At 43.5% G+C, this 21,245-nt stretch overlaps 1 protein-coding gene and 1 non-coding gene across 2 annotated transcripts in view; both read left to right on the top strand.

The window, feature by feature from the left end:
- The window catches only part of CD38 (CD38 molecule), a 75,054-nt gene that overhangs the window by 30,951 nt on the left and 22,858 nt on the right, over positions 1–21,245 (top strand). The window contains exons 2-3 of the mRNA XM_007664272.4: positions 11,468–11,606; positions 20,150–20,285. Of these exons, the coding sequence (XP_007662462.1) occupies positions 11,468–11,606; positions 20,150–20,285 (275 nt within the window). The remainder of the gene's footprint in view (positions 1–11,467; positions 11,607–20,149; positions 20,286–21,245) is intronic.
- On the top strand, positions 10,029–10,166 carry LOC114811918. The gene has a single exon (XR_003759613.1). It is a non-coding gene; the product is annotated as a small nucleolar RNA SNORA7 (small nucleolar RNA).

Here is a 21,245-nt window from a genome sequence, read left to right as displayed (position 1 = left end):
GGAGCAAATGAGAAGGTTAGTACTTTGGTCCCAGTGAGGCATGCCTACTCTCCTTCTATGTGAGATTGGATCAACTAAGAAACTAGTTTTTTTTTTCCAATACAGATTCTAAAATTATTTTGAAGTGCAGGCACACCTCTACACCTGAAATATTTCCCTACAGCACAACTACGCCTCTTTTTAATATTCATTTCAGAGGCCCAGCATGTAACGCCTACACAAGCGAAACCAAATTCCAGATAAGTTTTTGTTAATATAAATTAACACTGATCACACAGAAGTTGTCTGTGATTTTATACCTTTAGTGAATTACTCCACAGTATTTCACAGTACTCATACAGTGAGGCTCAGCCCCCCATGAATATTGCCAGAACTTGAAAATTTGACATTTTTTGACCTCAAACTTTCAGAAGGAAAGAAAATGCTTGTTTTGGGGTTAACGTGTTTTCCACAGGCAATAGTATGGTGTAATTGTGAAGCAAGGTATTCTCTCACCAGTGTCTTTCCCCATTTAATACTAATTTTTCTATTATTAATATTACTGATACTATGTTTACTGAAAATAATTATGGTGTTTGTGAACTGTTTTCAAGGTGCCAAACACTGTACTGAACACTGAGAGAGATACAATTTAATTAGGTCAGACACATTCCCTCTCCCACATGGGGCTCACAGTCTAAGTAGGAGAGAAAACAGGCATGGAATCTCCATTGTACAGATGACAAAACTTAACAAATTGGCCTGAGCCCTAGTGGAAAGGGCACAGACTTGGTATTAGAAGACCTGACCCTGCCAGCTGCTAGTTGACAATGGACCTTGGACGTTCATTCAATAATATTTATTGAGCGCTTACTATGTGCAGAGCACTGTACTAAGCGCTTGGGATGAACATGTCGGCAACAGATAGAGACAGTCCCTGCCGTTTGACGGGCTTACGGTCTAATCGGGGGAGACGGACAGACGAGAACAATGGCGATAAATAGAGTCGAGGGGAAGAACATCTCGTAAAAACAATGGCAACTAAATAGAATCGAGGCAATGTACAATTCATTAACAAAATAAATAGGGTAACGAAAATATATACAGTTGAGCGGACGAGCACAGTGCTGTGGGGATGGGAAGGGAGAGGTGGAGGAGCAGAGGGAAAGGGGAAAAAGAGGGTTAAGCTGCGGAGAGGTAAAGGGGGGATGGCAGAGGGAGTAGAGGGAGAAGAGGAGCTCAGTCTGGGAAGGCCTCTTGGAGGAGGTGAGTTTTAAGTAGGGTTTTGAAGAGGGAAAGAGAATCAGTTTGGCGGAGGTGAGGAGGGAGGGCGTTCCGGGACCGCGGGAGGACGTGACCCGGGGGTCGACGGCGGGATGGGCGAGACCGAGGGATGGTGAGGAGGTGGGTGGTGGAGGAGTGGAGCGTGCGGGGTGGGCGGTAGAAAGAGAGAAGGGAGGAGAGGTAGGAAGGGGCAAGGTGATGGAGAGCCTCGAAGCCTAGAGTGAGGAGTTTTTGTTTGGAGCGGAGGTTGATAGGCAACCACTGGAGGTGTTTAAGAAGGGGAGTGACATGCCCAGATCGTTTCTGCAGGAAGATGAGCCGGGCAGCGGAGTGAAGAATAGACCGGAGGAGGGCGAGAGAGGAGGAAGGGAGGTCAGAGAGAAGGCCGACACAGTAGTCTAGCCAGGATATAACGAGAGCCCGTAACAGTAAGGTAGCCGTTTGGGTGGAGAGGAAAGGGCGGATCTTGGCGATATCGTAGAGGTGAAACCGGCAGGTCTCGGTAACGGATAGGATGCGTGAGGTGAACGAGAGAGACGAGTCAAGGATGACACCGAGATCGTGGGCCCGAGAGACGGGAAGGATGGTCGTGCCATCCACGGTGATAGAGAAGTCTGGGAGAGGATCGGGTTTGGGAGGGAAGACGAGGAGCTCAGTCTTGCTCATGTTGAGTCTTAGGTGGCGGGCCGACATCCAGGTGGAGACGTCCCGGAGGCGGGAGGAGATGCGAGCCCGAAGGGAGGGGGAGAGGACAGGGGCGGAGATGTAGATCTGCGCGTCATCTGCGTAGAGATGGTAGTCGAAGCCGTGAGAGCGAATGAGTTCACCGAGGGAGTGAGTGTAAATGGAGAACAGAAGAGGGCCAAGAACTGACCCTTGAGGAACTCCAACAGTTAAAGGATGGGAGTGGGGGGAGGCGCCTCTGAAGGAGACCGAGAATGACCGGCCAGAGAGACAAGAGGAGAAGCGGGAGAGGACGGAGTCCGTGAAGCCAAGGTGAGATAAGGTATGGAGGAGGAGGGGATGGTCGACAGTGTCAAAGGCAGCAGAGATGTCAAGGAGGATCAGAATGGAGTAGGAGCCATTGGATTTGGCAAGAAGTCATTGTCTCAGTTTCCTTAGTTGTAAAAGTGAGAATGAGATGATTATTATGGGATTAAGAATGGGAATAGAGAAGCATCTTAGCCTAGTTGATAGACCATGGGCTTGTAAGTCAGAAGAACCTGAGTTCTAATCATGTCTCGGCCACCTGTCTGATATGAGACCAAGGTATGAGACCTTGGACAAGTCACTTAACTTCTCTGTGCTTCAGTTACCTCATCTGTAAAATGGGGATTTAGACTGTGAGCCCCATTTGGAACAGGGAACGGATCCAATCTGACAGTCTTGAACCTACCCCAGTGCTAAGTATAGTGCATGACACATAGTAAGCATTTAATAAATACCATAAAAAAGATACCTGTTCTCCCTCTCCCTCTTAAACTGTGAGGCCCGTACAATAATAATAACAATAATTGTAGTGCTTATTAAGTGCTTTTGATTTAGTCATTCAGTCATATTTATTGAGTGCTTACTGTGTGCAGAGCACTGTACTAAGCACTTGGGAGAATACAATAGAACAATAAACAGACACATTCCCTGCCCACAACAAACTTGCAGTCTAGCGGGTGGGGGGGGGCAGACATTAATATAAATAGATTGCAGATATATACATAATTGCTGTGGGGCTGGGAAGGGGCAAGAACAAAGGGAAGAGCAGAAGGTGGGAGAAGGGGGGATGGGGAGGGGAAGAGGAGCAGAGGGAAAGGGAGGGCTCAGTCTGGGAAGGCCTTCTGGAGGAGGTGAGCTCTCAGTAGGCCTTTGAAGAGGGGAAGAGTTTGGCAGATGTGAAGTGGAAGAATAATTGTCTGTTGGAGAAGCAGCATGGCTCAGTGGAAAGAGCCCGGGATCGGGAGTCAGAGGTCATGGGTTCTAATCTCTGCTCTGCCGCTTGCCAGCTGTGTGACTGTGGGCAACTCACTTAATTAATTAATTCATTCATTCAATAGTATTTATTGAGCGCTTACTATGTGCAGAGCACTGTACTAAGCGCTTGGAATGAACAAGTTGGGAACAGATAGAGACAGTCCCTGCCATTTGACGGGCTTACAGTCTTATCGGGGGAGACGGACAGACAAGAACAATGGCAATAAAACTTTACTCCTCTGTGCCTCAGTTACCTCATCTGTAAACTGGGGATTAAGACTGTGAGCCCCATGTGGGACAACCTGATCACCTTGTACCCCCCCAGCGCTTAGAACAGTGCTTTGCACATAGTATACGTTTAACAAATACCACCATTATTAGTATTATTATTTAAGAAGGGAGGGCAGAGAGACCATAAAGCTTCCCATTTGAAAAACCTTCTGAAATCATATCTCCTCCAGGAAACTTCTCCAAATTAATCTCTACTCTCTCGACTTTATATCTTCCAACCGCCACTTTGCCCTTCCATGTCACCTGAGTTTTTAAGTACCCCCAATCCCCAGAGGATTTATGTATCTGATATAGTTTATTGCTTCCTTCTATCTGTAAATGAAGTGTCTGTCTTCCAACTCGACTGAAAGTTTCTTGAGGGAAGGAATAAGGAACACTAGTTCTACTCTACTCTTCTGAGCACCTGGGGCAGTGCTTTGCATCCAGTAGGTGTTCGATAAGTACAATTGATTGATGAGATAGACTAACTGAAAACGTATGAATTCCAAGAATAAATGGAAATGAGTGGCGTGGGTCGTAACTGGACTTTGTGAGATACTTGAAGCAATAAATAGTATTGACGGTTTGAAGGAAAACGGAAAGAGATACTTACATCTCTCAAAGGTTTTGTAATATATTACTGTTCATTCACAGATCCACTCACCTAATGCCACACTGACACATGAAAAGCTGATCAAAGCAACCAACAAAATTTATTCTAAAATCCTAACCTGAAGAACTCACTCCTAATATTATCCAAATGAAATGTCGCTAAGCCTAATCATTGACCATTAGTGTTTGGTTTTTCAGTGATTTGCTATCAAGCAGACTTAAATCCCTCTGAGGAAGTCCAGTTATTCTCTTTATTACAAACTCGGTTTCGAATCCAGGACTTTCCCTTTTCACAATTGACGTTTTTGGCTACAGAGGACAAGTCTAGGACTTTAATATCTTAAAAGCCTAGCTTTCCATTGTACTCACTTCAGAGAAGAGAAAACAAATATAACATCATGAAATCAATCCTTTTCCAGCCTTCCATTCCACACATTTCTTCAGTTGGAATGATATCCTTCCAGGTTAGCCAAATCTAGAAAATTAATGCACTGGAGAGAATATTTCTGGTGCTTCTCCTCTTAGAGACACATATTCATTTTCAGTGCAGAAAATGTGTTCTTAGCAGACAGTTTCCCTAGGATTTACTTGCCTCAGACAGACTTATGCACTTCTTTGTAGAAAAAAATGGAATTTTTGGACCTAGATTAATGCTTTTAATTAATTATTTAACTTGTATCAGTCAAATGAGTGGACATGAGGCCAATTGCCCAGTTGATTGATATTAATTTTGTAAATATTATTTCTCCCTATAACCTCAATGCTAAGTAAGTTTTGAATTCAGTTCTTTTATTTAGATGAGCTGGTGCATTTTACGGAATGGAAATATATATCTTACAGATGTCTACCTTCCTATTTAAGACTGAAAAATAGCTTTTGATATCTGCCTCCTATCATTCACTACGTGCCCTAGTCACCTAATGTTTTTGTTAATGAGCATTGGAGTTCTAGAACGTAAGCTCATTGTGGGCAGGGAACATATCCGCCAACTCTGCTGTATTGTACTCTCCCTTGTGAATTCAATGATTATTTCGATTTATTTTGGCCTCGGGGCAAGTCGGACAAAAACTTGATTAGTCTCTCCTTTCTTTTCTTGTGTCACTCCAAACTGAATCAAGAAGGTAAATATATTCCTCAGGAGGCAGGCAAATTGTGGCTGCTACACTATTTCACAATTGAACCTCAACTGGAGGACTATAGAGCCTAGCGTCCAACCTTTAATTTCAGATGGAAAATTGAATCAGCAACCATAAGGGCCCAGATTGCAGACAGTTGGTTTGCATCAAGCAATGCTCATCACATCTCCTCTTGACTGGAAGGATTGCATGAGACAATGGATCACTCCAGATAGATGTTTTCTGGTGAGCTGAAGTTGGGGGACTGTCAATACGAGGCCAGAGGAAACATTTTCAAAATATAAGGAAGCAAAGTGCAGATTCATTCATTCATTCAATCGTATTTATTGAGCACTGCTGAGTACCGAGCACTGTATTAAGCACTTGGGAAAGTGCAATCTAGAGGAGGAGACAGGCATGAATATAAATAAATAAATTACCCATATTTCCCTGTGGTATGCCTTGCAGTGTCTACCCATTCCGTTGTGTTGTACCTTCCCAAGTGCTTGGTAAAGAGCTCCGCACAAAGTATGCACTTGATAAATACAATTGATTGATTGACCGATTGATTGAATAGCAGTGGACATGTGGGGATGGAGGCAGAATCAGAAGACTCAGCCGGGCATGCATGGATTAGAATAGGGGTGGTCTGACTCTCAGATTAGAGGATTTCAGAAGATCGTGGCACTGAGTGGCAGAACTGAGGTGGTACCAGGGAATGCTGGGAGCAAATGGGTAGGGTCAGAATTTGCATGTACTTGATGTGGAAGGGGTTATCAGTCATATATCAATCTTATCAGCCATGTTTGCATAAAAAGATAAAATAGGCGATGCCATTTTCGAACCCCAGAGGACAGCAATATGCTTTGGTTTCTTATCCTTTCCCTTTAGACTGTAAAGACCTCAAGGGTATACAGGGTTCACACCTTCTACTTCCTCTTTATGTCCAATCATTTCCTGCAGTGCTCTTTTTCTGCACAGTAAGACCTCAGTAAAGATAGAATTGATGGTGATAATGATACTACAGAGTTCTCCAGGTGTTTGATTATCTGACTGCAGCTGGGTGTCTAAAAGCCAGGAATCAGTGTGTTTCAGTATGGTTTTAGAGAGCCCTATACTGTGTTTATATTGGTGTTAACACTATTTGATTTTTCCCCTTTCTATTCTGGAAGACTCCACATGCTATATCTGGGTGTCTCAGCCACTGCTTTCAGCCAGACTTTGGCTTGATGGAGGCCAAGAGAAGCCCAGTGCGGTAGCCAAGCTCTCAAAGGAGCAGACCCAGTGGGCCACTACAAAAATGGACACCCTACCCTTCGAGATTGTTTTACGGGGGGCCAACATGAATTGAGCAGTCAGGCCTAGAGCCTGAGTGCCATGAGGTACTACTACTACTAATAATGATAATAATGATGGTATTTGTTAAGCACTTACTATGTGTCAAGCTCTTTTCTAAGCGATGGGATAGATACAAGATATTAGGTTGGACAGTCCCTGTCCCACATGGGGCTTGCAATCCTAATCCCCATTTTAGAGATGAGGTAACTAAAGCACAGAGAAGTTAAGTGACTTTCCAAGGTCACAAAGCAGGCAAGTGGAAGAGATGGGATTAGAACCCAGGTCCTTCTGATTTACAACGTCATGGTCTATCCACTAGGCCAAGGAACAGATGAGAAGAGTCGGAAAGGACAAATCTCCAACCCCTTTTGAGCAGCTTATTCTGTCCAGGTTTACCTATCACACCATAAAGAGAAAAGCAATGGGAAAACAGTATGGAAGCCTGAATTTTTCTCACTAAATCTCAGTTCAATCAATCAATCAATGGATGGCATTTACTGAACACTTACTGTGTACAGAGCACTGTCCTACGTGCTTGGTAAAGTACAACAGAGTTGGCAGACATGTACCCTTCCCTCAAGGAGCTTGCAGTCTATAGGGGGGACAGACATAAAATAAATTATGGACATGTACATGAGTGTCGTGGGGCTGAGGGTGGGATAAATATCAAGTGCTTAAAAGGTACAGATCCAAATGCTTAGGCAAGACAGAAGGGAGCGGGAGTGAGGGGAATGATGGCTTAGTCAGGGAAGGCCTCTAGGAAGAGATATGATTTCAGGAGGGCTTGGAAAGGGAAGGGAGTGGTGGTCTAAAGCATGTGAAAGGAGAAAGAATTTCAGTCCAGAGGAGGGATGGAGCAGAGGGTCAACAGTGAGTTAGACGAGATCGAGGCACAATGGGTAAGTTGGCATTAGAGGAGCCAAGTGTGAAGACTGGGTTGTAGTAGGAGATCTGTGAGTTAAGATAGGAGGAGACGCTGATGAAGTGCCTAAAAGTGGATAGTAAGAGTTTAGGTTTGATGCAGAGATGAATGGGCAACCACTCAGTTCTGTTTGGAATTCCAGAGAAGCCACTGAAAGCACACACATGGAGATTACAGGTAGAGCTGAGCAGGCCCCATGAACTTCACATGGTCATAATTCTGAGCCTGGCTCCAGGTGAGAAGATTAAAGAAGGCCAGAACTCCTTTCTTAACCATCAGTGTGTGTTAAGCACTCAATAAATACTGATGATGGAAGGACACAGATGTAACATGAATTGTGGGGTGTTCGCCCCCAGCCTCCAGAGGCAGCTAGGCAGAAGTCTTCAACATGGACTTCCTCCAATTTCCTTCAACTCCCAGTTTCCCTAGGGATACAATATTCGGAGTCCAGAAATGTATCAACTATATTTCCTCTCGGGGCTAGGAGATCTTACAGGCAGGTCCTTCCAAGTGAGAGCAGAGAATAGTGTGGTTAGTTAAGAGAAAGTGGGGGATTGATTTAGGCAAAAGGAGGTCAGGGACAGGAATGATGCCAACAACAGAAATTCCGGCACCACTTCTCCATCTTATCAAACTTCTGGTCAAAGTTTTGTCATTTCTTAATGAAATTCACTGGGAGAAGGCCACAGTGTTTCAAGACTGAATGTGATCGGGGCAGTGAAAAAGCTTCTTTGTAGAAGTAGTGTGGCCTGGTGGATAAAGACTGGGCCTGGGAGTTAGAGGACTTGCGTTCTAATTCTGGGTCAGCCACTTGTCTGCTGGGTGAACTTGGGCAAGTTATTTAACTTTTGTGGGCCTCAGTTTCCTCATCTGTAAATTGGGGATTCAATGTCTGTTCTCCCTCTACATGGACTGCGAGCCTATGTAGGACACAACCTGTATCTATACCAGTGCTTACTGTTTAGCAGGGTTTGGCACATAGTTCTCAAAAAATATCATAATTATTTTTATTAGTTTTGAGCTGATTGCATAGAGTCTTCCGTGGAAAATGTTTATGTTTGAGCTGATGAGGGTTCAAATACTTGAAAGCGTATTTAAAAATCCTACCGGGAACCAGATAGTTATAATATTGCACATAGAAAGCAATTTTAATAGTGTATTTCTATGTTTGTAGCAAGGCAAAAATGCATATAGGTCATGCTGCTCCGCAACTGTAAAATGGAGGTTAATGTCTTTCCTCTAATACTTCATTCCTTCAATCGTATATATTGAGTACTTACTGTGTGCAGAGCACTGTACTAAGAGCTTGGAATGTACAATTCGGCAACACACAGAGACATTCCTTGCCCAACAACAGGCTCACAGTCTAAACAGGGTAGACAGATAACAAAACAAAACAAGTAGTCAGGCTTCAGTGCCATCAAGATAAATAGAATCATAGATATATAGGCATCATTAATTAAAAAATAGAGTAATAAATAATATATACAAATATGCACAAGTGCTGTGGGGAGGGGAAGGGGGAAGAGCAGGGGGAGGGAGTAGGGGGAATGAGGAGGGACTTACTAAGCCTGGGACTTTGACTGGAAGTCCCATCTGGGACAGGGACTGAATCAGATCAGCTTGTATCACATTTCCCTAAACATTTAGTACAGTGCTTGGCAGACAGTAAACACAAATACTAATATTATTCTTAGTATTATTAATAATAACAGGGCATGTGGGATATCATGCCCTGATAGAGAAGCAGCGTGGCTCAGTGGAAAGAGCCCGGGCTTGGGAGTCAGAGGCCATGGGTTCGTATCCCAGCTCTTCCACTTGTCAGCTGTGTGACTGTGGGCGTCACTTAACTTCTGTGCCTCAGTTACCTCATCTGTAAAATGGGGACTAACTGTGAGCCTCACGAGGGACAACCTGATGACCCTGTATCTACCCCAGCGCTTAGAACAGTGCTCTGCACATAGTAAGTGCTTAACAAATACCAACAGTATTATATCAGTGGGAGACTTCATTGAAAAAAGATTAGGCCTTTAAACTGGATTCTCTGTGGGAGTCTCTTCAGCATCTGCTTGCCTCTGAGGAGTCAGGATCAGCATTTTGAGGTGGAGTGAGTGGTAATAGATGCCTCTTAACTATGGCCAGTATCATTAGAAACATGTCTGTGCAGGAAGTGGTGTCATAAGAAGGACCAATCTTGAAGATCAATTGCTCCACAAATAATTACCTAATCTACCAATCTCAGTGCTGTGGAGTTCCTCAGAGTTCTCAGTGTTTCGCCATGCAGACAGAATGAACCAATACAAAGAGGAATAAAGCCGGCAACTAAATGATATTTTCAAGTGAAAAATATAGGCTCTTCTGTCATTAATTTCTCAGGTGCTTTAGAAAAAGTTTATTATCTTAAAGATTCAGGAGATGATTATAGATGTAGTTTATTAACCAAAACTATCTAAATCAAAGGTGGATTCTGTTATATAAAAAGTATTATCCTATGGAAAATGTATCTTAAAACTACTATTTATAGTGGGCCTGACAATCTTTGACCCCTCTGAGGGTCTCAACTAGAGAGTTTCCAGTAGTCTACCGGTCTCGGCTATGGGAGGGAGAGTCAAGCAGAGGCCTACCCATTCCATTCCTAGCTTGGCCGGTGGCTAGGGAGTGGAAGGCCATCTGCTACAAGTCAAAACTCACCCATGCTGGGCAGCAGTGGCAGGGGAGAGGGCAGAGACTCAAGTTTACTGCATGGAAGGAAGCAATAGTAAACCACTTCCGGATTTTTACCACAAAAACTCTAAGGATTCACTACCAGAATGATTGCAGATAGAGAATGGGACATTCTGGGAGAGATGTGTCTGTGGTGTCACTATGAATTGGAAATGACTTGATGGCATAAGACGAGACAGTATTTGAACAGGCTCTATAGGAACAGAATATCATCAGAAAAGCAAGAGGAAGAGAGGGTTAATGACCTAGGAAAAAGAGAAAATTTAAGTAGATGCAATCAGTGTTTAGAATTTTGACAAAAATAAATCTTTCGATTGAAAGGAAGGTATACAGAGTCCCCTCTGGACTGTAAGGTCCTCGTGGGCAAGGACATGTCTACCAACTCTGCTATATCGTACTCTCCTAAGTGCTTTGTTCAGTGCTGTGCACACAGTAAGTGTTCAATAAATATTACTGATTGATTGAGGGCATTTCATGAGCAGTACCATGACGTAGTGGATAGAGCATGGGCCTGGGAGTCAGAAGGTCATGGATTCTAATCCTGGCTCTGCCACTTGTCTGTTATGTGACCTTGGGTAAGTCACTTAACTTCTCCGTGTCTCAATTGCCTCATCTGTAAAATGGGGATTAAGACTGTGAGCCCCATGTGAGACAGGGGCTGTATACAACCTGATTTGCTTGTATCCATAGTAAGTGCTTAATAAATACCACAATTATTATTATTGTTTGAAACGCATGTGCTGCTCAGCCCTACTGCCCCAGGAGGTTCTATCTGCAAGGCTGTAGTAAGCAATGGATGTTTGCGCTAGAAGAAAAAACTAGTATGATAGACTTTGCTTATCTATCAGTCGATCTATGGTATTTACCGAGAGCTTGCTGTGAGTAGAGCAGTACATTAAACATTTGGGAGAGTACAATGTAACAGAGTCGGTAGTCATGTTCCCTGCCCAAAAGGGGCTCACTGAGTAGAGAGGAGCTTACAGTCTAGGGCTTATTAAAGCTAGTGAGACATAGGTCTTTCACATTTTCCAAAAAGCTAAGGAATCTCTTTGCTGAAAATCTTAATCATTTCCTACTCCAAACCTATGATTTTTCGGTTTTACCCTGGCACCATCGGTCTTAAATACCTAAAGAATAACAATCTTCTCTAGTTTTCTTTAGTAGACGCATAGCTGAATGAAGTGAAATCCAAACTTATCCGGCATTGAAAACTTGGTTTTATATAACTGATAATCAAATTCCATTTCTTTTTTTACAGAGATATAGACTGTGTGAGGATTTGGAAAACATTTAAAAATGGATTTATTCAGAAGAACCCATGCGAGATCACAGTAAAAGATTATCAGCCACTAATGGAGTTAGCAGCTCATTCTGCTAACAAGGTGCCATGCAACAAGGTAAAAAGCTTCTTGTGATGTTATTAATTTTAAATCGTGTCTCTCTAATAATAACAATAATAGTAATAATATTATTTTATTAAGTTCTTACTATGTGACAAACACTGGGTTGTTACAAGATAATCAGATCAGACGTAATCCCTGACCCACAATGGGTTCACAGTAGAGAAAGTAGGTATTTTCTCTCCATTTTACCAATGAAGAAATTGAGAAATAGAGAGATTAGCAATTTTCCCAAGGTAAACAGGTCACTGGCTGAGCTAAGTCTCCTGATTTCTAATTAATAATAATAATAATAATTACCATATTTGTTAAGTGCTTACTATGTGATCTCCCCCGATCAGACTGTAAACCCGTCAATGGGCAGGGACTGTATCTGTTGCTTTGTATATTCCAAGCGCTTAGTACAGTGCTCTGCACATAGAAAGCACTCAATAAATACTATTGAATGAATATGTGCCAAGCTCTGTTCTAAGCGCTGGGGTAAATAAAATGTAATAAAAGGTGGGTTGTCCCACATGGGGCTCAGTCTTAATCCCTATTTTACAGATGAGGTAACTGAGGCACAGAAAAGTAAATAATAATGTTGCTATTCGTTAAGCGCTTACTATGTGCCGAGCACTGTTCTAAGCGCTGGGGGAGATACAGGGAAATCAGATTGTCCCACATGAGGCTCACAGTCTTAATCCCCATTTTACAGATGAGGGAACTGAGGCCCAGAGAAGTGAAGTGACTTGCCCACAGTCACACAGCTGACAAGTGGCAGAGCTGGGATACAAACCCATGACCTCTGACTCCCAAGCCTGGGCTCTTGCCACTGAGCCACGCTGTTCATGGGCAAGTAAATTACTTGGCGAAGTTAATGCAGCAGACAAGTGGTGGAGCCGGGACTAGAACCCACGTCCTCTCACTCCCAAGCCCCTGCTCTTTCCATTGAGCCATGCTGCTTCCCATAGCGCCGTAGTCTTTCCAGTAGTCTATGCTGCCTTTTGAGATATAAACCTTTCTCATTCACTCCAGCTTCCCTAGTAGAAAGAACAGGTATTGAATCGCCATTTTGCAGATAAGGGAACCAAGGTACAGAGAAGTAAAGTGACTTGTCCAAGGTCGCACAGCAGACAAGCCACGGGAATAAGCTTTGCTTAGTGAATAGAGTATAGACTAGGAGTCAGTATAATAATAATAATAATGATAATGTTGGTATTTGTTAAGCGCTTACTATGTGCAGAGCACTGTTCTAAGTGCTGGGGTAGATACAGGGTAATCAGGTTGTCCCACGTGAGGCTCACAGTTAATCCCCATTTTACAGGTGAGGTAACTGCGGCACAGAGAAGTGAAGTGATTTGCCCACAAGTCACACAGCTGACAAGTGGCAGAGCCGGGAGTCGAACCCATGACCGCTGACTCCGAAGCCCAGGCTCTTTCCACTGAACCAAGCTTCTTCCCGACCTGGGTTCTAATCCTGGCTCTGCCACTTGTCTGTTGTGGGACCTTGGGCAAGTCATTTCACTTCCCTATGCCTCAGTTACCTCTTCTAACACTGTGAGCCCCATGTGAGACGGGAACCGTGTTCAACCCAATTCCGTGGCTTAGTGGAAATAGCACGGGTTTTGGAGTCAGAGGTCATGGGTTCAAATCCCGGCTTGGCCACTTGTCAGCTGTGTGACTTTGGGCAAGTCACTTAACTTCTCGGTGCCTCAGTTACCTCATCTGTAAAATGGGGATTAAGACTGTGAGCCCCACGTGGGACAACCTGATTCCCTTGTGTCTACCCCAGCGCTTAGAACAGTGCTCGGCTCATAGTAAGCGCTTAACAAATACCAACATTATTATTATTATTATTACCTTGTATCTACCCCAGCTCTGAGAGCCGTGCTTGGCACATAGTAAGTGCTTAACAAGTATCATAATTATTATGATTATTATTATTAAGCAGTAGAGCTGGGATTTAGAACTCAAGTCCTCTGACTCCCAGGCCTCTTTCCACTAGGCCCAATCCAATCCATTACTCACTCAATGATTGGTATTTACTGAGTACTTGCTGTGTGCAGAGCACTGTGCTAAGTGCTTTGGAGAGTACAATACAGAAGGGTCGGCATAGATGATCCCTGCCCGCAAGGAGCTTTCAGTCTAAGGAAAATGTTATAGTCTAGAGACCATCGGTGGCTGTCTTTGGCTATGGCTGATCTCTTGGGCTATGTGGCCAGTGAGATTGACCTCTACCCGCCCCCTTCACCTCCCCTCAGCTAAGCCCCTTTTACCCCACTTTCCCTCTGCTCCTCCCCCCTCTCCCTTCCCCTCCCCTCAGCACTGTGCTCGTCCGCTCATTTGTATATATTTTTATTACCCTATTTATTTTGTTAATGAGATGTACTTCACCTTGATTCTATTTATCGCTATTGCTTAAACGAGATGAACATCCCCTTGATTCTATTTATTGCTATTGTTTTTGTCTGTCCGTCTCCCCCGATTAGACTGTAAGCCCGTCAATGGGCAGGGATTGCCGATTTGTACATTCCAAGTGCTTAGTACAGTGCAGAATTCATACTATTGAATGAATGAATGAATGAAGAGTTTCAGTTCTCTCAAGTATTCCCTAAGTCAGAAAGCTTATTTCCCTGGGATAAAATCTAGAAGACCATTGACTTGATCGTGATTCTCTCCACATCTTCTCTAAATCCAATTCTGGTCATTTCTACCTCTGGAAGTCTGAAAGGAAGCACAGGGAAACTCAGTTCTGCCAAGGTTTTTCCTATACCTCTTTTGCAGTCGGTAATTTATCATGAACTTCCTTTTCTGAAGACCACCCCCCCTTGAATCAATGGCTTGCTTTAAAAGGTTTCTGTTTTAAGGGCTCCCACTAAACCTCAGTTCACTTTTCATTGTCACCATCACCGGTGACGGGCCAACCAAGTGCAGAGCACTGCTCTAGGCACTCTACTTTCCACTTGGCTCTTCCTTCTTAAAAGCCCGGAGACACTACAGAGGGTTTAGAAATTAGGCATTTAACAGGGCTCCATTAAGTTAATGAAGAGTCTCTGGATTTTGGTCACCCTTACCAACCATTACAGGCATATATAAGGTGAAGCATCTGACTTGGGGGCCAGGTTGTTTCCCTTGCCTGATTCATCCACCGATTCCGCAAGCCAGCTCTTGTCGTCTAATTCTTCCGCACAAAGGATCTGAGCCTCTCCTTGTGACTACAGAACTCCCTCGGGTGAATTGAGAAAGGTCAGGGTGGAGCCTGAAAATAGAACAGTGCTACTGCCAAGTTGCATTTTCTCTGTCATCACTCTGACCAGGTCCCCTCTCTCTTTAAATCCCAGAGGGATTTCTCATCGCACTCCACATTAAGGAAGGTGTTTATTTTATGCCTCTCTCTTGCCCATTACTTCCTGCCCCAAAGGTCAGGAAGATCAAGTCAGTACTTGGCACTGAAGGGGGGAAAATTGTAGAGGTGGAATCCTTTGGTTATAGTCATTCATTCAATAGTATTTATTGAGCACTTACTGTGTGCAGAACACTGTACTAAGTGCTTGGAAAGTACAATTCGGCAACAAATAGAGACAATCCCTTCAAAACAGGCACCCCTATTCCAGGTGTGTAGCCTTCCACTACGTACAACAAAAGCTCTATTCACAGTCTACACAACCAGTGCATTGTTCAGGATGGGCAGGGAATCTGTTTGCTAATTCTGTTGTACTCTCCCAAGTGCTTAGTACAATGGTCTGCACAGAGTATGCCTTCAATAAATATGATTGATTAATTGATTTGCAGTTCACTACTTCCCCATGTACTGGTTGTATCTACTGCCATGTAAGTGGGTCAAGCCAATAGTAATAATGATAATAATAATAATTGTGGTATTTGTTAAGCACTTACTATGCCCCGGACACTGTACTAAGCACTGGGGTGGACACAAGCAAATCAGGCGGGACACAATCCCTGCCCCATGTGGGACTCACAGTGTCAATCCCCATTTTACAGAAGAGGTAACTGAGGCAAAGAAAAGTAAAGTGACTTGCCCAAGCCACTCAGCAGACAAGTGGTGGAGATGGGATTAGAACCCATGACCTTCTGACTCCCAGGCCTGTGCTCTATCCACTATGCACTATAGGTCCTTGAAGTACCTTCGTACCCATTATTCAGACTTAATAAATAATAACTATAATATATAACAATATAATATATAATATAATAACTATAACATATAATAATAACTATTATGGTATTTCCTAAGCACTTACTATGTGCCAAACACCGCTCTAAGTGCTGGGGTGGATTTGAGCTAATCGGGTGGGACCCAGTCCCTGTCCCAAGTGGGGCTCACAGTTTCAATCCTATTTTACAGATGCTGTAACTGAGGCCCAGAGAAGTGAAATGACTTGCCCAGGGTCACACAGCAGACAAGTGGCAAAGCAGGGATTAGACCCCAAGAGAAGCAGCTTGGCTTAGTGGAAAGAGCACGGGCTTGGGAGTCAGAGACCGTGGGTTCTAATCCTGGCTCTGCCACTTGTCTGCTGTGTGACTTTGGGCAGTTCACTTAACTTCTCTGCGCCTCAGTTACCTCATCTGTAAAATGGGCATTAAATGTGTGAGTTCCTTCCGTCTACCCCAGTGCTTAGAACAGTGCTTGGCACATAGTAAGTGCTTAACAAATACCATCATCATTATTATTATTATTTTATGAACTTCTGACTCCCAGACCTGTGGTTTATCCACGGAAAGTTAGGGCTCTGCTCTCATGCCTCAGTGCCCAGGAATGGAATCTGAGGATCATTCATTTATTCAGTTGTATTTATTGAGCTCTTAATGTGTGCTAAGCACTGTACTAAGAGCTTGGAAGAGTATGGTACATTAACAAATAGACACATTCCCTGCCCACAATGAGCTCACAGTCTAGATCATCTTGGGTTATCTTGTCTCTTTGTGACAGAGTGGGATTCCAATCCACTGATTGACCTGATTTGCACGACCCTTTTTTTAGGGGTCTTCTTTTTCCTACCCAGTTGTAGAGATTTGTAGAGTTCCCCAGTCTGTAAGCTCATTGTAGGCAGGGATTGCCTCTGTTATATTGTTATATTATACTCTTCCTGAGCACATAGTATAGTGCTCTACACACAGTAAGTGCTCAATAAAAATGGTTCATTGACTGACTATAGAGCTAGAGAAGTGTTGGAACGACTCTTTATGCATCTTTTTTATAATAATAATAATGATGATGGTATTTGTTAAGCTCTTATTATGTGCCAAGCATTGTTCTAAGCACTGGGCTAGATACAAGGTAATCATGTTGTTCCACAGCCTTAAACCCCATTTTACAGATGAGGTCACTGAGGCATAGAGAAGTGAAGTGACTTGCCCAAAGTCACACAGTTACAAGTGACAGAGTCAGGATTAGAACCCACGACCTCCGACTCCCAAACCTGTACTCTTTCCACTAAGCCACACCGCTTCTCTATGGGATCCAGGGGATGGTGGCCATTTACAGTGACTCAGATGTGGCTTAATGACAAGTACCAGTTAGATACCTGTCAGATGTCTACTCATATCTGTAATTTTATCTATTTAATGTCTGTCTCCTCCTCTAGACCGTAAGCTTGTTATAGGCAGGGAATGTGTCTGTTGCATTGTTATATTGTACTCTCCCAACCGCTTAGTAAATATAAGTGACTGACTAACTCCCACGAAGCAGCGTGGCTCAGTGGAAAGAGCACAGGCTTGGGAGTCAGAGGTCATGAGTTCGAATCCCAGCTCTGCCACTTGTCAGCTGTGTGACTGTGGGCAAGTCACTTAATTTCTCTGTGCCTCAGTTACCTCATCTGTAAAATGGGGATTAACTGTGAGCCTCATGTGGGACAACCTGATTACCCTGCATCTACCCCAGCACTTAGAACAGTGCTCGGCACATAATAAGCGCTTAACAAATGCCAACTCTTAGCATCCTGGATCCTTTCACACATACAGTGCCTACCAAATATGTTCCCCATTCCCTTCATTCCTTCCCACGTAGAAATGAATTCTGCCTCAGTTTCACAGAGTTCCCACTGTTTCCAAATTCATGCCCCACCCTCCAATTTCCAAATCCAGAGCCCGCGGTCATTTTCTCCGACTCCCTCCGACTGCCTATAATTGTGGAGGGTTGGCCCCAAACTCTGCCCAGCCTGCAGGCTTAGTGCGGCTGCTGCTTGCTTTTCAGTTCTTATTCCCGATTTATAGCTTGGCTTCCACACGTCAGCCTTAATGGGCTACCTAGAAGAATCCACAGAGAAGCAGCCTGGCCTAGTGGATAGAGCACAGGCATGGGAGTCAGAAGGAACTGGGTTTCAATCATTCATTCATTCTTTTATGCAATTCTATTTATCTAGTGCTCACTGGGTGCAGATTACCGTACTAAGCGCTTGGGAGAGTACAATTCAACAATAACCAAACACATTCCCCACCCACACTGAGCATCCCGGCTCTGCCACTTGTCTACTCTGTGACCGTGATCAAGTTGCTTCATTTCTTTGAGCCTCAGTTCCCTCATCTGTAAAATGGGGGTTAAGACCGTGAGCCCCATGTAGGACATAGACTGCATTCAACCTGATTAGCTCATGTTTACTTCAGCGCTCAGTACGGTGCCTGGCATATAGTAAGGACTTCACACATACCATCAAAAGAGACATTTTCTTTCCTCTTCCCTTATCTTCAGGGGATGTTAGGCAGTTTCTGACCTCTATGTCAGAGTCTCATGTTCAGCCCCAGGCTTCTGTGGGTCCCTAGGAGAATAGGAATTTTCAGAGAGAGGAATGCATCTCCTCCCTTTTCCTTATTTTCCCTCCTCTGGCCCAGCAGTGCAAAACAGAGCAGATCCCAAGATTGAAGTGAAATGCCCAGAGCCACTTTAGCAACAAGGGACACCTAATCATGATTGTCAGGGGCAGTTAGTGATGACCCTCAGAACATGGTTTTTTTTTTGCCCCTGGGAAAATTCTTTCTGTGACAAGGAGGAAATCAAGTTCCAAAGTGGGAGCTGTAATGGAAGTGGTTGGGGGAGCTTGCAGCTGGCCCTGAAATTACTTCACTGCTTTTCTTTGATGAAGGAATGATAAGTGGGGGAATAAACTACTATTACTCCTTACCAGCAATGTGGCCTTATGGATCAAAAGCAAGAACTAACCTTAATGGTTAAGCAAGACAGGCCCGGGAATGTTTGGAGTGTGGTTGCTTACCCACGGCCCCTCTTCTCTCTCACCCTTTTTGGATTGAGTTTCAATTGCAATTGTAATAGTAACATTGCAATTGTAATAGTAATAATAATTATGGTACTTGTTAAGCACTTACTCTGTGCCAAACACTGTTCTGAGCGCTGTGGTAGATACAAGTTAATCAGGTTAGACAGAGTCTCTGTCCCACATGGTGCTCACACTCTTAATCCCCATTTTGCAGATGAGGAACTGAGGCCCAGAGAAGCTAAATGACTTGTCCAAGGCCACTCAGCAGTCATGTGGCTGATCTGGGATTAAAACCCAGGACCTTCTGATCCCCCAGACCCATGCTCTATCCACTAAGCCAAGCTGCTTAGGTTTTGTTATCCTTCCACCCTACAGATCCCTACAACTGCAGATAATAGTAATAATAATCATAATAATGTTTGTTAAGCATGTACTACGTGCCAAGCACTGTCCTAAGCACTAAAATAGATACAAGATAATCAGGTTGGACACAGTCCCTGTCCCACACAGGGCTCACAGTATAAGTAGTAGAAGTACGATTTAATTACCATTTTATGGATGAACCAATTGAGGCACAGAGAAATCAAGTGACTTCCTCTAGGTTGCTCAGCAGACAGGTGGTATAGCCGGGATTAGAATTTAGGTCTTCTGACTCCCAGGCTCGTGCTCTTTCCACTAGGTCATGCTCTACCACGCTGCAGGTGTGGTAGAGTGCTCTCCAGGCTGGCTTTTGGATGTCTCACCGCCATTTTGGAGGCAAAGGGTAGCAATGATAGTGTTTACTAAGCGCCTAATGAATACAGTGCACTGTACTAGCGCTTAGTACAGTGCTCTGCACATAGTAAGCGCTCATTAAATACTATTGAATGAAAGAATGAATACTAAGGGTTTGGGAAAGACCAGCTAGTGGCAAAAGTTGTTTATATTTTATACTGTCTTCCTCTGCTAAAAATCTTATCCTTTTGAAAACATGACACTTCTTGGTGTTCAAAGGGGCTAAACAAAGAAGAGTCATTTGAAGCAGCAGATCCTAGTGGAAAGAGGATGGGCCTGGATTCTAATTCTTCCTCTGTCACTTACTGGCAGTGTGACCTTGAATAAGTCATATAACTTCTCTGTGCCTCAGTTTCTGCATCTGTAAAATGGAGATTAAATCCTACTCCCTCCTACTTAGACTGTGAGCCCCAGTGTGGGACAGGGGCTGTGTCAAGCCTGATTATCTCATACCTATCTCAGTACTTAGAACAGTGTTTGGTGTACAACAAGAGTTTACAAATACAGCAATATTTATTTTTATTGACGCCATTCCTGACACTTCTTTTTTAGACCCTTCTCTGGAGTAAGAGTTATGACCTTGCTCATCGGTTCGCAAAAGCCCAGCGTGACTTCTTCACCCTGGAGGATACCCTCCTTGGCTACATTGCTGATGGTATCACATGGTGTGGGAATTCTGAGAGCTCAGGTAGGAGATTTTCTCACTCCCAAATTATGAATTCAAGGAGCAGTCCATTAAGAAGTGAGCCCTGGATTCTGTTTTGGACTCTGATAAAGTGTTCAAAATCATACAGGTTTTTGGAGGTTTCAATATTTTCATGTCATGGTTCCACTCTCCAAGCACTTAGTACTATGATCTGCACAGAGTAAGCACTCAATAAATACTACTGATTGGTTGATTTCCAAGCTAGATTTTTATTAAAGGTTTTTCCTTCTAACCCTTTCTCTGATGGTTTATCGATTTTCTTTTCAGTGTCATTTGAGAGGATTTAAATCCCCTTAATAAAAGGAAGTTGTCCTGATGCTGGGAGAAAATTTTAGTGTAGTTTTGTCTTTGTTGCCCTAATGGCAAAAATATTTCCAGGCTACGTTAAAGGCGACTCCTATTTAAAATTTGGGAGCAATTTCCATGTTAAAAAGTCATATATGCTGAGGTATGTATTCTTGAGAAGTGCTGTTGTAGGTATAGTACATGTAGCCTGAGAATATTTAGCTGTTGGCAAATTGCCAAAATGGAGTCTTTTTCTAAGTGGTATTTGTTAAGGGCTTACTATGTTCCAGGCTCTGTACTAAGCACTAGGTAGCTAAAACCTAAACAGGTTGGACACAGTCCATGTCCAACATGGGGTTCTTAGTCTTAATCCCCATTTTACAGATGAGGTAACTGAGGCACAGAGAAGCTAAGTGACTTGTCTGAAGTCACATGGCAGAAAAGGGGCACAGTCGAATTTAGAACCCAGGTCCTTCTACTCCCAGGTTTTCTTGGTATAACATTTGGAAGGACCTTGTTCGATAACTGAACTTTGCCCCAAAACAGTTCCATCTTTAAATGATACAATCACTTATATGTAACACCCAGCACGTGTATATGCATATACATAATGTCTTTCAGGTTAGAGAATGACACTCTAGATGATGATATTTTTAT

Source organism: Ornithorhynchus anatinus, chromosome 4 (genome assembly GCF_004115215.2).
Source record: "Ornithorhynchus anatinus isolate Pmale09 chromosome 4, mOrnAna1.pri.v4, whole genome shotgun sequence".
Lineage (NCBI taxonomy): Eukaryota > Metazoa > Chordata > Mammalia > Monotremata > Ornithorhynchidae > Ornithorhynchus > Ornithorhynchus anatinus.
This window is presented reverse-complemented; position numbering and strand designations above follow the sequence as displayed.